Source organism: Schistocerca americana, chromosome 1 (genome assembly GCF_021461395.2).
Source record: "Schistocerca americana isolate TAMUIC-IGC-003095 chromosome 1, iqSchAmer2.1, whole genome shotgun sequence".
Classification (NCBI taxonomy): Eukaryota; Metazoa; Arthropoda; class Insecta; order Orthoptera; family Acrididae; genus Schistocerca; species Schistocerca americana.
The window spans coordinates 1206874634-1206888625 of NC_060119.1; the positions used below are offsets into that span (position 1 = coordinate 1206874634).

Here is a 13992-nt window from a genome sequence, read left to right on the forward strand (position 1 = left end):
AAAATACTGACTCCCTAGAGCTGTTTTCCAATGTTTCCCTACCGAAAATAAACATAAAAAACAATAAAAGGTGTGGTAGGAGCAATCTACATTCCATAAACAACCCATGATGTACCAGAAGAAACTTCATCGCCTTTTAAATGGTGATCATACAAGATATACATCACATCAGCTTTTATTTAAAATTAAACATTATTCTAATATTCCCATAATGTAGCCTATCTTTAGATGACTATTTACCAATGAAATTTTTAATTCTACCTTAGACCACGTTTTCTCCAATAATAGATACTATTCACTAGGATATTACAGTAAAAAGAAAGAAAAAATGTTAACTGCTCGTATGCAAGAAATGGGAAATAAAGGATCTTACACTAACAGAGACAATGCAATATTATTTGTAACTGACCAGATGCTTTGCATACTTTTGGTACTACAAATTAACAAATTTTGATAGCATTAATGGCATCACTACACGGACACTTACTTGACTGAAAGAGAGACTCTGCAGAAAATGGATTTGGGTTTGTTGTAACAGCTGGGAGACCTAAAGTAGCTGCGGATGCAGCAGCAGGAGGGAGAGGTGGTGCAAACATAGGAGGCGGAAAACCGTGTGTGGGAGGATGTAACGGATGAGCTGTTGCCAGTGGCACAGGGGGCGGAGTTGGTCTCGGCACCGTGCCTGCCGGGGACAGCTGAGGCCCGCTCGAACTGAAAAAAAAAAAAAAATCAAGATTGGTGCATCAATTAACAAACACGATATGAAATGGATAGACTCTTCTTATATAAATGACACTTTCCCACATGCATGGAAAAATACTTCTCATTAAAAAACAATATATAAAGCAACAAAGATTAATCAAATCTGTGATTATATACGAGGCTATTACAAAGTTTCTGTCTGAGGGCTTTGCCACAACATACATGCTACGTAGCACAACTTCGAGGCAGGTATATAAGCAAGTAATACTGGTGGTATTCATGTCTTTCCAATGTTTGTGCAGTGGAAATGTGAACTGTGATGACATTTTTACCAAATGCATCCAAACAGGACCAACATACTGTTATTCACATCTCGGCTGCCAAAGGACAAACATCAGTAGATATCCGTCGGAGACGGAAAAATACGTACGGGGCAGCTTGTCTGCGGAAAACCACTGTTGAGTAACGGTGTACTAAGATCAGTTCTCAGTACTGCTGCTTCATGAAAACACAGGTACGCATATCACAAATGTTCTAACACTAAAGCTATGTCAACTAAGGTGGCAGACACTCTATCACCCATCCTACAGTCCTGATCTCCCCCCCACACCATTATCTTGCCTTTGGTCCCCTAAAAACTGCCTGAAAAGGTTGACTATTCTGTTGGATGAGGATATGCGGCAGGCAATTACAGACTTTTTCAAGCAGTAGGAGACGGTGCTTTACCAAACTGGCATCTTCCACCTGGTGCATTGGTGCAATGATTGCTCTCTTGACTTTTTCCTGATCAGCATACTGATTCTGGACTGTGCAGCCTTCGAACAGAAACTTTTTGATTGCCCCTTGTATTTTTTTTAATTATGTGGAGGATACAGAATTTATTTTTACACTGAAATCTAATCGAGTCTTAATTTCTTTAAAGGTTTCATGTGCATAACCAGTAAACTGCAAATTTAAAACACAAGTTTTCTCTGATTAACTGACTTAGCATGTACCGTATTTGGCACAGCAACACATTGACAAAAAACACACAGTGACATCAAACTGCTCACGAATTCTTAGTGTGCGAGACATTAATCGCTGCAGATATGGCAAAAAACAAGAGGGTCATTTAAGTCATTACCAGGCATTAGGTAAAGGCTAAGAGACACAAATCAAACACTCAACATGGATAAGATGAATCTTCATAACTAAGTACCACATAGGAGCCAAAACAAATGATGCAGGTAAAAGAAACAGAAAAAAAACTAACCAGAATGGAAAAACCAGTAACACAAATATGGTAAGCAAGGGAGTATACACTTGAACTAGTTACAACACCATTTTCAGATTTGGTTCCTCAAGGAACCACGATCTTGGAAAGATTGACATTTTCTTGTATTCTCGATGTCACTGTTTGCTGCAAGAGTTATTGTAGACATTAAAACCATAAAACGTATAAGGCAATTAAATCAAAGGAAACTGTTATCACATCCTACGCTTAATTTTTGAGCAAGTAAATTTTTTTTAACATTGCTGTTTTTATGGAACTATCAGTACACCGGGAAAGCTTTAAACATCACATTAATGTATTTGTCTCTACATTTAAATTATTGAAAACTTTATCAACAGTACGCAATAATTTTGAGTAATCAGAATTTTGTTGGGCCATGACAAGAGTCAATGTGTCATTCAACTACATTTACTGATCAGACACTAATGCAAATTATTTAATGATCTAAACAGAGTCAGATACTGCTTTCTACAAAGAGACTTGGCATTCTCAGTATCACATACCAATTTATAAACTCTCATCACTTGTAATGCATAGTGCTCTACTGTGTGACCAGCTTTCGCTACTCGCACCTGGAAATCATTTAGGCCCGATGACAAGGCTACCAAGTAAATCCCGCTGTATTCTAACTCTCTGCATGTGGGGGCACGGAGATCTGTAGATTGTAATGGCCACAGTGTAAGGCAAATTCAGCCGTCCCACCTGCCAGACATTTGGGAAATTAGAGGACAGTGACTACATATCGAGAGATGCTGATCCACTTTGTTCAAACAACTTTGGCTTATTTCCCATAAGCTACTGTACAATTCTTGTGAGAAAGAATATTACGTTATGTCATAATTCAACTGGACATCTCTATCTTGCTGTTCATTAATTGTCATTCACCTAATATTAAATACTGGCCAAAAACTGTTTATACAATTACGGCTATACTAATACGAAGAGTGCTAACAATTAAGACAGGAGTTGCAGAAACTCACCTGACCCAGGCTGGAGCCTTGGAGTAGGCAAGACTAGAAGACACTTGTGCAGCCGAGCTGAAGGGCGACGAGCTACACGAGGTGATAGCTATACTAGGGAGTGCTGCACCAGCACTCACCGGTGTGATGCTGCCGCGGCTCAGGCTGCTAACGTTGCTGCTGCAAGAAAACCACGGTATTTCCATTAGTCGACTGAAAGAGGCCACAACAATACGATTAAAATAACTTGGCAGCTGGCGTCTCTCATTTGCCACTACGATGTTTCTACTACAGTTGTCACATACTCTTCACATGATCAATTGGGCTAGCAAACAGACCACATTTGTTTCCAGCATTTATTGGTTGCAGTCTAACCGCCAGCAGCAGACAGAGCTCAGTGTTTCAACTGTTCAATGATACTTGTTCCTAGTGTGTAGGATAAGTGAAGTGAAACTTGGTTGTGGTGTGTGTACTGGCAACAGTCACATAAAGTTGTTGCAAGGTACAATGGCTGTTCAAAAAGTGACTAACTTTTCTTTATAAACTCAGTCTTTATTCAGATGCAATTGTTTGCCACTAGTCACCTTCAAGGTAGTTCCTTTGAACTTATAGGCACCTCACCTAATGCTCCTGCCACTGCTGGAAGCATTGTTGCAAAGCCTCTTTTGGTCTGTGCGCAGCTGCTCCATCGAATTCTGCATGTCGTCTTCCGTGTTCTGAAATCTGAACCCTTTCAGAGTCTTTTTTACAGTCTAGGGAAAAATTGAAAGTGCTAGGTCAGTGGAATAAAGGAGACTGAAAATCCACAGCTGTGTTGAGCCTGGCCAGGAAACTAAAGCGGGTGCATAATGCTCACTGCCCACATATCCAGCTGTTTGCATCTCACTACTTCACAAAGGTGATGCAGAACCTCTCGGTAGTGCTCCTTATTTGCTTCAGTACCTTCTGGGGTGTATTTGTGATGTACTTCACCATTGGACTCAAAAATGATGGTCAGCATGACTTTTACATTGCTGTGGATCTGCCTTGCTTTTTTTTAGTCTCAGGGATGATGGGTGCTTCCAATGCGATGACTGTACCTTTGTTTCAGAGTCGTACTCATAAATCCAACCAACATGCCCTGTGCAATCTCCGAACAAAGATTCTTCAGCTCGGTCATTAGCAACCTTCGGCACAAATTTTGTTGAGAGCCTCTCAATGTCCAAATGTTCCATTAAAATGGAGTTAATAGATCTAATATCAATTTTAATCTCATCTTCAAGTTCTTCGATCACGATTCAGCTGTACCGCATCACTAGGGTCCTTACATGATCGATAACAACCTCATTTGTGGATGTCGAGGGCCTACCTGAATGTGCTACACTCTTCACTGATAAGCAGCTATCTTTGAAGCATTTGTACCCCTCTTTTAGCTGTGTGGTACCCATTGTTTCATCCTCAAACACTTCTTGAGCTTGCAGATTGTTTCAACTTGAGAATCGCCAAGCTTCAAAAAACAAATTTTGATGCAATAACGTTATTTGACTTTTTATGTCATTTCGCCCACAGCACAAAATCCAATGACTACCACTTACATTTGTTCACTTTTCAACAGCTAGCCAGCAACTGGTTTTTCCAGGTCATGAAAAAGAGCAGGTATCCCCATTACATATGCGTACAACCTCAGAGAGTCCATGTGCCCCAATACTACTGCTGGTTTTACATTGGTTCAAATGGCTCTGAGCACTATGGGACTCAACTGCTGAGGTCATTAGTCCCCTAGAACTTAGAACTAGTTAAACCTAACTAACCTAAGGACATCACAAACATCCATGCCCGAGGCAGGATTCGAACCTGCGACCGTAGCGGTCTTGCCTTTAACCGCACGGCCACTTCGGCCGGCGGTTTTACATTTAAAAAAAAAAAAAAAAGGCTGTAGTCTTTTTGAACAGCCCTCATATGACTGGAGGAACCTAATTTTAATCAGCCTATAATTTAACAAATAAAAGAGTAACCAAAAATAAATGCTGACAATGCAAGTACAAAAACATCTACATACTCTTGTCTTCAGAAAGGAGTAAAGGCTTAATTGTACAGATGCTAGATGGAAGCAAAATAAGGTGATAAGTATGGCACATTAAAGGAGTTATTTCTAACTTTTTGCTAATCAGCAAAATTCCATATAACCCACACGGAAAAGGAGCTACACTTGTAACTGCATAGTAAAATTTTCAATTCAAGATACAGGCAGAGAGGAAAAATAAGAAAATAAGATGGCGGAGTGCTGTAAAAATAAAACACTAAAAAGGAAATTGACTGGCTGCAGATTGTAAATATTGCAGGATGATGAGGAACACAGGAAAGGAAAATACAAAAATGAAGAGGAAAGAGAATAGAGTGGTATTAACACCTAGTTAATGGGTAGACAACATACATTAACATTATTTATAGGAGGAGAAGGTGACAGTAAAAGGAAGAGAGGGAAAGGCAGAGGAATGAGAGATAAATAGAAGGTGGGGTGAGGGGAAATGTTGCGAGTTTATGCAATTGCCAAACAAACAGAATGAACTCTACCTGTAGCTGTCCCTCTCTCGGTTTGGGCTGTGGCCTCGTGGCGAATGACTGCGACCTACAACAGGAGTCGTCAGAATATCACGGTGACTTGTGGTAGTCGTCGTTACCACTGCTGTAGCTGTTGCCACTGCTGGTGCTGTTGTTGTGGTGGCAATTGGAGCTGATGCTGAAACAAGGAACAGGAATGTAAAGTGAAGTTTGTGTGATGTGGAATTATAATAATGGAAGACTGAATGTGAAGCAAAAGAAGGACAATGGTAACAAAATAACACAAAGCAATTAACTCACCAGCAGTTACAGGTATTGAGGCAGCTATGCTATGATGCGGCACCTTGGAAGTAGCTGAGCAAGGTGATCTTGCTGCTCTCTGGAATAATAAACATGACCATCAGTAAATGGTGTCAGGCACATTTACAGTCTGTGTGTGTGTGTGTGTGTGTGTGTGTGTGTGTGTGTGTGTGTGTGTGAGAGAGAGAGAGAGAGAGAGAGAGAGAGAGAGAGAGAGAGAGGGAGAGGGAGAGGGAGAGGGAGGGAGAGGGAGAGGGAGGGAGAGGGAGGGAGAGGGAGAGGGAGGGAGAGGGAGAGGGAGGGAGAGGGAGAGGGAGGGAGAGGGAGAGGGAGAGGGAGAGGGAGGGAGAGGGAGAGGGAGGGAGAGGGAGAGGGAGAGGGAGAGGGAGAGGGAGAGGGAGAGGGAGAGGGAGAGGGAGAGGGAGAGGGAGAGGGAGAGGGAGAGGGAGAGGGAGAGGGAGAGGGAGAGGGAGGGAGAGGGAGAGGGAGGGAGAGGGAGAGGGAGAGGGAGAGGGAGGGAGAGGGAGAGGGAGAGGGAGAGGGAGGGAGAGGGAGAGGGAGGGAGAGGGAGAGGGAGGGAGAGGGAGAGGGAGGGAGAGGGAGAGGGAGGGAGAGGGAGGGAGAGGGAGGGAGAGGGAGGGAGGGAGGGAGAGGGAGGGAGGGATGGAGAGGGGGGAGAGGGTGAGGGGGAGAGGGGGAGGGGGAGAGGGGGAGGGGGAGAGGGGGAGGGGGAGGGGGAGAGGGGGAGGGGAGGGGGAGAGGGGGAGGGGAGGGGAGGGGGAGGGAGGGAGATCCAATAGCATCCAATAGACATTCTTAAGCAAGGTACCACCAGTCTGATGCACTGATTATCGTCGCAAGGCGTCTTTGGCAAGATTTTTTTAACTACTAGGAAATCAATAGTAAACTATTAGCTAATTATTTTTTTTAAATTTTTACTAATAGTATAGAAACCACCCTTCGTGGATCTGTTCTGAAGATGCATTTATTAAGACTCTAGATCTTCCCTGTGTACTTCCACAGTCAAAACATGCCTGTAATTAATTAAATTTAACTCGACATATATAGAATTAGACAGCAACGGAGGGTATACATACCGCATCCGCAGCGACAGCTGCAGCAGAGACTATGGCACGTGGCGAAGGTGGCGCCAAGTAGGGACTGTGCTGCAGCGACGAGGCGTAGGGCGCATACAGAGGATAGCCGGGATAGCCAGCCAGCGCAGAGGCCGGCGGAGGATGATACGCAGCTGCGGCGGCAGCAGCGTGGGCGGCAGCAGCACTCACAGGCACCGCAGGGTGGCCGTGGGCAGGCACGGGGGCCGGTCCGGGACCCGGTCCCGGACCCGGAGCGACTGGCGCAGCAGCAGTGGCAGCGGCAGCGGCAGCAGACGGCCCCAGCGAACCCAGCAGCGGCGGTCCCGCGACGCCCGGCAGGGCACCCACCGCCGTCGTGACGACGGGAAGTGCCGCCTGCAGCTGCGGAGGTGACAGAGCCGGACCGGGACCTCTGCCGTTGGCGAGCACCGGCAGTGGCGCGGGAGCGACAGCCGAAGTCGGGGGCACTGCCGCCGTCGCGGGAACCGAGGACAGTCCCGGAGCGGGTACCAGGCCGTGGTGGTGGTGATGCCCGTGGCCGTGTAGGTGGGTGTGGCCGTGGGGATGACCGTGCCCCAGGCCGTGCGGATGGCCGTGGAGGTGGGCGTGCGCCAGAGACAGGGGATGGCCCAAGTGCGCGTGCGGTCCACCTGGGATGACTGTGACACCGGCAGGAGACGGACTGCGCACCGCCGCAGCCGTTGCCGTCGGTACGGGAGCGCCGAGGGGGCCGTGACAGGCGCCAGCCGTGGTAGCCGCGACGGGGACTGCCACGTGAGCAGACACCGGTGCCGCAGCCGCAGCTGCAGCCGCGGCCACCGTGCCGGGCAGGCTCGAGGGCACCGCAGAGGGAGACGAGACGGCCGCAGCCGAGGTCGCGGCCACAGGCGCGTGCACAGCCTGCTGTGGCTGGTGCTGTGGTAGCTGCTGTTGTTGCTGCTGCTGTTGTGGTGGTGGCTGCTGTTGTTGTTGCTGGTGGTGATGCGGGTGCACTGGCGCAGGAGGCGGGAGAAGAGGGCTAGATAATCGTGGGGGCGGGGGCTGTTGGTGGGGTTGCTGCTGCTGCATTGGCAGCGGCAGTGCTTGCTGTGAATGCTGCTGGGCGTGTTGCTGCTGTTGTTGGTGTTGTTGCTGCTCCTGTTGTTGGTGTTGCTGCTGCTGCTGCTGCTGCTGGAGAAGAGATGTTGGTGTTGCTGGCTGCTGCTGCTGCTGTTGTTGCAGCTGCTGCTGCTGTGGATGTGGCGGCGACACTTGCATGGGCACCGGTGGCGGCTGGTGGTGCGGTTGTATGTGGAGCGGGTGGGACAGCGCAGACATGACCGAAGCCGAGGCGGCAGAGACGGCGGCGTTGGAGGCGGCAGCGGCGGTGGCGGCGACGATCGGAGTGGGGGTAGGAGTGGGGGTGGGCGACGGCGACGGGCTCGGGCTGCGGTGGCCACCTGCCCCCGGTGAGCCGGTACCATTGTTGAGGGCCACTGTGGGCGGTGGTGGGTTGCCCGGTAACTCATCTGCAACAGAACAGAAATGTCGTCTCTGCAGCTAAACCCATTACTGGAGAACGAATTTCAAAAGATGGTTACTTGACTTCTATCGTGGATTAATGTTTACAGCAACAAAATAGGCCTACAGCATCTCCTAAAAAGACCTGGCAAGTCTGAATGAGATGACAAATGAAAAAGCGCAATAACTCTAGAAGTATTCTCTTGTGCAATACTTCAGAATGTTACATACTTCAGAATGTTACAACGCGCAAGACATATAGATAGCTCTGACGGCAAATCTATATCGATGGTTAAATTCGATGGTTGAAATGACATGGCGCCAGAAAGGAGATCTGACCGCACTATTACGTGTAACATTAATGACGGGTAATCAGCACTTTGGTAATGCGGGGAAGTACGGGGCACACTCAGGCTTAACTACAGTAAGTCCAAGTGTATATACCAAGTGTATATAAGTTGAAATAGTAATGCAGCAATGAATAGGCCGGCACAGAATCAACTACATGAGAGAGGCGCATCAACCTTGTCTTCGGGCTGACGACCACAACAATAACACAAACCTACCGACGATGGCTGTGCGTATAAACTCTGCACGTGACTGTGGGACGTTGAGCGGTAGCTCACGGCGCCTACGTTTCTTGCCAGGAACGTCGCGACGGAGCGGCAGAGAACGCTAGCCACGACCAGGAGGCAGCTAATTTCAGACAGGAGGGCCAGACAGTCCCGGAGCCACCTCGCTGACTCCTTTTTGCCTATTTTTCGGGACGCGCGGACGCCGGTGAAAGGCCGCGGTAATTGAGCGCCCGCTGCTAATTTGCTATCTAAACGCGGAGCCTCGTAATTACTCAAAAAAGGCTCGCGGGCAGGGAAGGCTGCAATCTGACCGCCAATTTCCTATTAGCTTTCGGGATGTGGAAGTCAAATCCGTAAGTCTCATCGACAGAAGTCGTAATATTGCAATCTGCTGCAGTTAGTTAAGACATGCGACCAATAGACACGAATAAAAGCGCCTCTGAAGAAAGGTAGATTTAACACGTAACTTTAGCTTCAAAGGTACCAAAAAAACATTCGACCATTTGAAAATCCAATGTCTGTTTGTTAAAATGCCAATACTATCACATTTTTAGTCTTTTTCTTTTACTTATAAAACTCCTATTTCTCAACCGTAACTGCTTCGTTCCAATCTTCTCCAGTTATCAACAACTTTCCTTTTCGTCCTCGCAAAACCTCATTAAGTTCGCAATGAGGTATGCCACGACACACGGGGATGTCACATACGAGATACAAACGAAGGCAAAAAAATACGCATCCTTACCTCATTTTCTGGTATTTAAAATACAGCTAGAAATAGGATATCTGATTTTTTTAAACCGAGTTTTGTAGGGTAACTCGAGTCGCGTGAACTAACCCTGATGCAGCAACCCCAGGCAACTGACCGACGTACACAGTAAGACAAAACAAACGCCGCACCGCGTAGGAATTACGCGAATGGGACAGAAATCGATAGATGTAATTTATATGCACAGACAAAAGAATGATTACAATTTAAAAAATCTGGATCGTTTATTCGAGAAAAAGAGTGTCAGAAATTGAGAAAGTCAATAACGCGTTGGTCGACCTATGCCCCTTATGCAAGCAGCTATGCGGCTTGGCATTGACTGAAAACTTAACATCACGATTGATGGTCACGAAACAGATGAAGCTAAGAAATTCTGCTACCTAGGCAGTTAAATAACCAATGACGCACGGAGTAAGGAGGACATCAGAAGCAGACTACAAGTGGCAAAAAGGGCATTCCTGACCAAGAGAAGTCTCCTAGTATCAAACATAGATCTTAATTTGCGAAAGAAATTTCTGAGAATGTACGTCTGGAGTACACCACTGTATGGTAGTGAAACATGGACTGTGGGAAAACCGGAACAGAAGAGAATCGAAGCGTTTGAGATGTGGTGCTACAGACGAATGCTGAAAATTGTGTGGACTGATAAGGTAAGGAATGAGGTGGTTCTGCGCAGAATCGGATAGGAAAGGAATATGTGGAATACACTGATAAGGAGAAAGGACAGGATGAAAGGCCATCTGTTAAGACATGAGGTAATGACCTGCATGATACTAGAGGGAGCTGTAGAGGGCAGTCAGGTAATTGATGCAATGAAAAAAAAAAGTGGAGAGTTCCGACCATACAATGACCAGCAAGGCATTTAATTCCAAAGTTGCTTCTTCAACACGGTTATCTTCAGTACTATCGCCTTTCATGGAAAGGTCTGTTATATTCCTTTGTAATGACTCTGTACGCGTGAAGTTACTCCATAATTGGAAAGTTCCCCCGAATCGTGTTTGTCATTGTTATTGTGTAAACTTTCACGCATACACGGGAAGGATAAAACCGGGAAGTCAGGTGTGGCCTAAAAGACCGGAATCGACGACGCAAAGGGAAGTTCTCTTTCGGACCGTCCAGCTACGGATCGCCGAGAAAGCGTCAATGTGATTAGCATAGGAGTGAGTGAGTGAGTGAGTGAGTGTGTGTGTGTGTGTGTGAGAGAGAGAGAGAGAGAGAGAGAGAGAGATTCTTCTTCACGGTTCGCTAAGCGCGTTAACTACGCTGTTGACGGCCGAAAGTTTACCCATCTACTTTTCTCCGACGATGCCTTCGAGGCACACTTTCTCGTCGCCGTCGCTCTGCCGGCGAAACCTGTAACTGCACATTCGCTCTGACCGTCAGACCTAAAACTGCATCTCGCTGCCTCTATTTAATGACGTCGTTCTCGTCGGACCAGTACGAATGCAAGAATTCTCTGAAATTCCTTCAGAACAAAATGCGAAAGGGTAGCCATTTTCTGTCGTGCCCGTTCGACTCCGAGATCATTTCAAGGAACATAAATTATCAACCAGTCGATACCACCAGTTTTCTAACACCGCCGGCTGCTCTGTGATATTGGGAAACAACTTATGAGTATAAGCCCTTACGTGGTTAGTTCCCTGGAGGAGAAAACGGTGTAATATCCATGTTATTACACGCACTGTTCTCTCCACGACTTACAATACACTAGTAAAAAATAACTGTTGCAGGAATTCTCGCCTTCTGTTCTGCCTGTCTGTTTCTAACAAGGGAACCTCCCCATCGCACCCCCCTCAGATTTAGTTATAAGTTGGCACAGTGGATAGGCCTTGAAAAACTGAACACAGATCAATCGAGAAAAAAGGAAGTTGTGTGGAACTATGAAAAAAATAAGTAAAATATGCAAACTGAGTAGTCCATGGCAAACATATGCAACATCTAGGAGCGGGTGACCCCAGGAGCGCCGTGGTCTCGTGGTTAGCGTGAGCAGCTGTGGAACGAGAGGTCCTTGGTTCAAGTCTTCCCTCGAGTGAAAATTTTAATTTTTTATTTTGGCAAAGTTATGATCTGTCCGTTCGTTCATTGACGTCTCTGTTCACTGTAATAAGTTTAGTGTCTATGTTTTGCAACCGCACCGCAAAACCGTGCGATTAGTAGACGAAAGGACGTGCCTCTCCAATGGGAACCGAAAATATTTGATCGCAAGGTCATAGGTCAACCGATTCCTCCACAGGAAAACACGTCTGATATATTCTATACGACACGTGACAGGAATATGTTGTCGATCCACCTAACTTGTAAACTTGGCCAATGGGTAAAAAGATTCTTCTACCTTGCCCGATTTAGGTTTTGTTGTGGATGTGATAATCACTCCCAAAAAAGTGATGAAATCACAAGAGTTTGTCTCATAAACTGCAACAAATGAATGCAACAGTTTCACAGTCGCACAGTTTTCCCCGTGCTCTGTCAAAACATATGTTTTTAACGTTTTCAAATTTTTCCGTGTGTACACCGTCAAATCCTGCATATGTCCAAACAAATCTGAACATGTCCTGGAACTTTGGAGAGTGAAGTTGATTGTGTGTGTATGCCTGAACTTTGATAATTGTCTGAAAATAAAAAATTAAAATTTTCACTCGAGGGAAGACTTGAACCAAGGATTTTTCATTCCATAGCTGCTCACACTAACCAAAGGACCACAGCGCTACAAAGCCGGCACTGTCCTTAATGTTGCCTATCTTAAGCATGGACTACTCAGTTTGTATATTTTGCCGTTTTTTTCATTATTCAACACTACTTCTTCCTGTTTTCTCGATTGATCTGTGTTCAGTTACTCAAGGCCTATCCACTGTGCCAACTTATAACTAAATCTGAGGGGGGTGCGATGGGGAGGTTCCCTTGTAAGTAGGCGCTGTTTTTTTTTTTCCCCCAAAATAAAAGTTGAACAATCGCAATTGTCTGAAAATGCTACGAAATAAGTTCCTTTTTAATTACAGTTTTCTGCGTTTATGGCAGTTACTGCTTCGACATACCCCGCTCCTCATGCTCCCGGCGAATAGCGTTCAACTTTTTTTTTTTTTTTCAATACTACTACAGTTTCCCTCTTAGGTGACGACGACTCACTCTTGAACTTCCTCCTTCGGGGCAGTTACGTGTTAAGGAGCGCTTAAACACTGTAATTTGAGGTGGAAGCTGTTGAACTGCGTCCGTCACTAAATTATTGCATGCGAAACGACTGAGCTTCCGGTGACCGCAAATGTGGATGTGCGGAATAATAATCGAAGTTACGAGCCAGTATCAGTATTACCGTTTCCATCTATCTGCATTACATGCCATCGGTAATAAAAACTATTGTTGGTTTAAGCCGTAATTATTACCCGTTTAGGATGGAGTGCTACTATCACTGGCTTTAATGTAGAGCGTCCCGGAAACGGCGACACACACAACGCTCTGTATACCAAATGAAATATATTATGGGAATGGGTTCAGCCGCCTAGCGGAGAGTGTGTTCTTGCGCTTCGGTAGTCTACCTAAACGTGTGGGTGTGTGAAAGTTGAGTCGTATGTGTATTTTTGGAGTGTAGCTTGTAGCGTAGTGTTTGTGTATATGATGATGAGGTTGAAGAGGAGGAGGACGCGAGAACAGATAGGGTGACGGGAGAGGGTGCTGGCACACACCCCACTACTCTCCGATAGCACCGACGAGGCTGTCGAAGCTTACCGTCCCCACAACCAAAAGTGTCACATGCCTTCACTTCGAAGAAGTTTGGAATTTAAACCTCGACACTAACGCAATGGCCGGTGATCAGAAATTTTACGCCGCGTCGTGTCCTCCCCCAGCCCGCCAAATACTGGCAGTGAAAATTTCATCCGCAGCCAGGATTCGATCCTGCTTACCTCCGAATCGCTGTCATCGCACAGGTTTGCGTTAGTGACCTCTGGTGCGGAGGCTCGATCAAACGTTTATCTTAAATACCTTTACAGATACACAATGCAACGCTTACTACATTGAGAAATATATATATATATAATTTAACATCATTGTGAATTTAAAGGACACTTGATACATATACTATACGAATAACGATGTGTAGAAACCCCAGCAGTGTATGATTACAGGTACTTGTTTTATTCATCTTCAAATTGATCCGTGTCCTTTATGTTAACAAAAGAGGCAAATAAAATATATAGTCATGACTGGCGTCGTCATATGGTATACAAACATGATAAAATTAAACAAACACTCACGGCTGCAGCTGACGGCAGCCTTCCATTAGGAG

At 45.9% G+C, this 13992-nt stretch overlaps 1 protein-coding gene across 4 annotated transcripts in view; it reads right to left on the reverse strand.

Moving 5' to 3' along the window:
• The window catches only part of LOC124619808 (fibrosin-1-like protein), a 733239-nt gene that overhangs the window by 11121 nt on the left and 708126 nt on the right, over positions 1–13992 (reverse strand). For 3 of the 4 annotated variants that reach the window (XM_047146430.1, XM_047146422.1, XM_047146404.1), the window contains exons 7-11: positions 6873–8380; positions 5776–5854; positions 5488–5653; positions 2956–3114; positions 488–711 (exon numbers count right to left, since the gene is read on the reverse strand). In XM_047146430.1, coding sequence (XP_047002386.1) covers positions 488–711; positions 2956–3114; positions 5488–5653; positions 5776–5854; positions 6873–8380 — 2136 coding nt within the window. The remainder of the gene's footprint in view (positions 1–487; positions 712–2955; positions 3115–5487; positions 5654–5775; positions 5855–6872; positions 8381–13992) is intronic. The other variant, XM_047146413.1, reaches the window with a different exon arrangement.